Source organism: Neolamprologus multifasciatus, chromosome 3 (genome assembly GCF_963576455.1).
Source record: "Neolamprologus multifasciatus chromosome 3, fNeoMul1.2, whole genome shotgun sequence".
In the NCBI taxonomy this organism is placed as follows: Eukaryota; Metazoa; Chordata; class Actinopteri; order Cichliformes; family Cichlidae; genus Neolamprologus; species Neolamprologus multifasciatus.
Genome location: NC_140441.1, coordinates 33000164 through 33005778, shown reverse-complemented (window position 1 = coordinate 33005778; position 5615 = coordinate 33000164). Strand labels below are relative to the sequence as shown.

General features: G+C 39.5%; 2 protein-coding genes across 2 annotated transcripts in view; both read right to left on the bottom strand.

Moving 5' to 3' along the window:
• LOC146522634 (uncharacterized) overlaps positions 1 to 5615 on the bottom strand; it is a 518363-nt gene that overhangs the window by 426418 nt on the left and 86330 nt on the right. The gene's annotated exons all lie outside the window — the stretch shown is intronic.
• Positions 1 to 5615, bottom strand: part of LOC146522636 (serine/threonine-protein kinase 26-like) — a 46177-nt gene that overhangs the window by 3631 nt on the left and 36931 nt on the right. The window contains exon 7 of the mRNA XM_085153546.1: positions 2321 to 2506. Coding sequence (XP_085009672.1) covers positions 2321 to 2506 — 186 coding nt within the window. The remainder of the gene's footprint in view (positions 1 to 2320; positions 2507 to 5615) is intronic.

The window sequence follows — 5615 nt, the reverse complement described above, 5'->3', positions numbered from 1 at the left end:
CTGCAGGACAAGAAAACTGATTGTATTTTTTTATTTTAGAAAAGAGATTAAAAAAAAAAAACCCAAACAGGTCATGATGTTATTAGTCTATAGATTTAAGATGAAAAGTTAAAAAAAAGCTTCAGCTTTCCTGGAGGAGATGGAGAAAAAGAATATCAGAAAGATAACAGAAGTGATCAGCAGGGGGCAGTAGGATCCAACTTAAATCACACACACAGAGAACAGGGAAGCTGTCCTGAAATATTCAAACCACCCTAACTGTAGGAAATGAAGCCATCTGCGCCAAGCTCACAAAATACTAAAGGGGGAGTTTACAAGGATGGTGGCCCAGCAGGTAAAGCCACCAATCAGAAGCCTAAGCTGCCCTTGATGCCCAATAGAGTTTGTGTGTGGGTGATTGTTAGATATTACGGGCTGCATGAATGGGACTTTTAGCAGAAAGCACTCTGTGTGCTCAATCAGAGTAAAAACGCACAATAGAAGTCCCAGTCCATGCTACCATTTCCCAACACTGACACAGCTTATGAATAATCTGGGGTCAATAATGCCACATATGTGGTAGCGCGTCTCTCCCTACAGCAGAAAATGCTAACATTTATGACTGATACAACATTAGTACAAATGTAAACTAACTTCCTTAGCTGTGCTAGTTATTCATATTACTAGCTAATGTAAACACAGTCTAAGACGTGTATGCCGACAGCCTCGTCACTGCCAGGAAATTGAACTCGTAAGCTTTGCTAGTAAGTATACAGAACACTGTAAATAGTGCCTAAGTATTGACACCAGTGCCACTTATCCAAGTGCTTCCCACACCCCGGTGGGCCCAGCTGGGAAGCAGATGGTGTTGACTCAGGCTACATTAACTCAGCCCCAGGTTCACCTTATATCAGCCAGATGTCAGGTGTGTGGCGATACCTGGACCACGTTGAGCTAACGCAACTTCTAGGTCCATAAATGAGCTGTAAACGCCAAACGTAGCCCAGGTTTGACACCTGGAAGCGACTGCCATCTGGAACTTGTTACAATCTAACAATTTCCTTAGCTGTATGTGGTCACCAGTGTAACAAATACCAAGTAGCAAATTCGTTTTGTAGTTCAACCTACTGGTTATTAAGTTAATTTTTCAAATAACCAATCTGCTTCTGTTACAGTGTTTCTGGATGCTGCTAATAATGTTATTTAGTTTCTCAGACTTCTTTCTAGCTGAACAGTGACAAACGCATGTGCCAGAGGCAAGATTTGGGGAAAAATTAGTCGAGGTATTGCGATAAAAAACAGTAAACTTTTTGAAAGCAGGTGACTCATAATGTGTCATTGTCTCATGGACATCCAGAGTCTTTCGGTGACTCACAAACTAACAGATACTAAAACTAAGGATGTTTTCCTTTACATTTTTATTTTAGCTTAGTTAGTTCTCTAGGAAGTTCACAAAATTGTTTCACTTAGTATTCATTTTTTTCAAAAGTAAATTTTTTATTTTATTTTATTTGAGTCAACTAAACTGTATGTTCCACAATGAGTTTTAGTTTTAGCTAGCTATAATAACATCGCATCTTTTACACTGTCAGCTAGTAAGGAGCTCCATCAGCCAGCTACATACAGACCGAGTGGGCTAAATTAAGGGAAATCAAAGCTAGTTTCTCGTGATGTGCTGAAAGAAATGCTGCAAATATCAAAACGCTAAGCAGTGAGTTAAACTCAGTACATTTAGAGGTAAATGTACAGAAGGCTACATGAACTCTGGGTTTACAACAAAACATACAAGGCAGCTTATTTTGGGTAATTGGAAAAAAAAAAGAAAAAAAAAAAAAAAACGACCTCAGAAAGTTACCAACACTGTTGGTCACATAAATGCAACTGCTCTAACTCTTTCCCCATAAAAACAAGATCTGACGACCTCTCCTGTACACTCAATGACATTTGATGCCTCAGTATATATCAATAAAGACACGGTTTGACAACCATTGGGATCGTTTCTGGGTTTTTCCCAAGGGCAGAGACCACCCTCACTAACTTCTGATGCACACAGAGTTATTTTGTTCGACAAGCAGGAGCGAAATGTGACAGAAATTACTTAGTTCAGAAAAGAGAAATATGGATTACTCCAAGTAGGAATTAAAGGGATAAAGCGCTAAAGTAAAACCAGAAATGTCACAGAAATGCAGAGAGAAAATTTTAAGCACTTTCCACCAGTGTTAAAATAACATAGATTTTTAATGTGAATAGAACTCAAAGGATATGGCAGCTAAATACTTTTAAATTACAAAGCCCTCAAAGGTTTATTGCATTAAATGCGTGTGTCAGCTGTGAGTCTTACAAAAGAAGGGTCCTTGTTGAGGCAAGCCTCTGTGAACTCTTTGAAGCTTTTGGAGAAATCACCAGTCAGTGTTGGAGGAGGTGATTTGGGGATGTGGAAGAGCACTCGCATTGGATGCATGTCGGAGTTCGGCGGTTCCCCCTTGGCGAGCTCGATGGCCGTGATGCCCAGCGACCAAATATCCGCCTGGGAGGGGCAAACAATAAAGACATTTACATGTTATTGACAGTGATCAAAGTTTTAAACAGACTTTTTGCATGTTTATAGGTGGATTATGGCTATGTAAAGCAGACATACTCATACCCAGACAACACAGGGGATTTTGTATTCTTAACAACAAACTGACAGAGACACATGAAGGAATCTGAATTTTTTGTTTTAACCTTATAAATGACTTCATGTGATTGGGTAAAGATTATTTTAGCACAACTTTGATACAGGAATACAGGCTGTACAGCTATTAATACATAAAGGCAGAAACACGCCAACATGCTGAGTCAGGGTGACTTTCTGTTTGCACAGTGGCTGTGACACCCACTAAACATATGTCAAGCTGGTAAGGAGTAAAACACACACACACACACACACACACACACACCTGTATTTATATCCTTGTGGGTACATCTCATTGACACAATGCTTTCCCTAGCCGCTTACCCTAACCATCAAAAATGAATGCTTAACCCTGACCCTTACCCTAAACCTAACCATAACCTAATTTTAAACCTGACACTAAAACCACATTTTGAGTCTCAAAAATGCCTTCAAACTTGTGGGGACTGTGATTTTGGTCCCCACGAGGGCTGTTTGTCCCCACAAGTATAGTAAACTACCAATTTTTGGTCCCCATGAAGATGTTAATACCAGTCCACACACACACACACACACACACACACAGACAGCAGTTACTCATGCATGAACGATTGAATATCCCATCTTCTCAACTTGCTCTAACAATCATGTGGCAGACCAGGCAAGAAGCAGACATTGTCTTATATATGCACACACACAGACACACAGACTTCAGCTGTAGCAGTGCTGTTCAGGGTCACATTACTACAGGATGCTCAGTCACTATTTGACTGTTAACTCTGCCAGCTCCATTACAGTCACACTGACCATATGGCAGCATGTGGTAGGAATACACACACACACACACACACACACACACACACACACACACCCCCCCCCCCCTATGGACACCAAATGGTAGAAAACAAGTTAATCCTCAATAAATACCTACAAAAATCCTCATCTAGAGATTATTCATGATAAGGTTTTCTTAGATTTCTTCCATCTAAAGAGGAAAAAGACCAAATTTGTGTCTGAGTCTGGGTCCCGTTAAGTTGCACTCAAAAAAAAAAAAACCTAATAAAACTCCAGCAAATAGAAAAATGCTGCAAAAGCACTAAAAATACAGAGAAAGTAGAATAAAATTTTACCAAACCAGGAACAGCAATGTGCCGTGACAGATTGGGCGTGAGGGAAGAAAGACAGGGCAAAAACAGAAAGGTTTCTGGGGACACAATATTGTGACAAAGATTTCATCATTGTTGTGAGAGGAAAACAAGACGAGGTAACGTGTGTTTTAATCAGTGATGCATATGATACTGTATATTCATGTTAGCCATTTACTGCTAGCTTGTCACTTCATCAGGTCGAACATTGCATTATTGTTTCCCCAATAACACGTCTGCTTTGTTTCATCATTTATGTATTTATTTATTTTTTTTAGCTTTTGCAGTGTTTTCTTTTCTCTAATGTAATTTCATAAATTCTGTAATATGTAGAAGGATTTAACAAAAATTAGTTCTGTGCCAAAACTATCCAGGTGAGTGTATGCACAACTCTCACCTGTAGCTCAACACAACATAAAGTGTAGGAGGCACCACCTTTTTGAACTATTAACCTAGCTGGAGGCAGACCACTATTATTTAAAAAATAGATAAAGAAATAAAAAGGGCGATCCGAGCCTCTTCCACCTCTAATACAACCAGTGATGCAGAGCAGCTGATCTGTGCATCAGATGAACCCTTACACTTATCTACAGTTCGATCTGGCTGAGGTTCCCCCCACTTCCTGTCTGCTTTTTTTTTTTTTTACTTCTACGGACTAAACCCCACAGGAAACTGTGGTGTTAGTGGCAAACAGTAGGGCAGAGTTAAAGAAACATATTCAACTTGTAAAAACATTTACATTTCTTGGTCATGTCACTGTCCTGAATCAGCCTCTGGCAGGCTTCTCCTCTGTATTTACACTGCTCTCACGCTAATGGCTGTTCAGGCTAGTCACTGAAAAACAGGGCAAGACTTCTTAGAAATATAACTGAATTATGGGTTATGAGTGGCTGTAACATAAACTAACAAGATTATTTTGAGAAAGTTGAAAATACTGCTGGATGACAGAGGAAGTGCTTCTGTAAATGGTGCGGAGATTCAAATACCTCTGGTCAAAGTCACATGGTCGATGTATTAATAGGACAACTGACAGTCTGTGACCGGGTCTGATATGAGATTAGGCAACACACACACACACACACACACACACACACTGCAAAGTACAATGGCTGTCTTCTGTTTGCAGGCTTGTTCTAACTTCTCAGGTTACATTTACGTAACCAAACCGCCTTCGGTATTTCAACAAGTTGCACTTTGTCTTCCTTCCCTTTAAAGAGGGTTTTAAAAACAAAAAAACAAAACATTACAGACTCAAACATTCATTCATACTTGAACCTGTTTTTGTTTTTCACAAACTACATGATTATTCCTTTAAAACTAAAAAAAAAAAAAACAACCTTTAAATCAGGGGTCCCTAATCTCAGTCCACGAGGGCCGTTGTCCCTGCAGGTTTTAGATGTGTCCTTGATCCATCACAGCTGATTTAAATGGATAAATTACCTTCTCAACATGTCTTGAAGTTCTCCAGAGGCCTGGTAATGAGCTAATCATGCGATTCAGGTGTGATATCTAAAACCTGCAGGGAAAATTGGGGACCCCTGCTTTAAATGATGGTCTCCTGCAGATATTTGAGCAATTAAACTGTGCCAGAGAGATAATGAACGAGTCCGGCTTAAATTAGTTTTTGGTCACATTTCTAGATCATTTATAGACCTTTTTTGTTATCTGATCCCTCTAAGGCCAAAATACACAATATAAATCACAAAGGCACATGAAGGCAGCGTTACATATACGCACAAAGACACATGAACCAAACCACATCAAGAGGTCAAGTGAAAACACCCTAATGGATCTGCCTTATTTCCAAAGAACACACTTATAAAACAAGCAGACAGAAA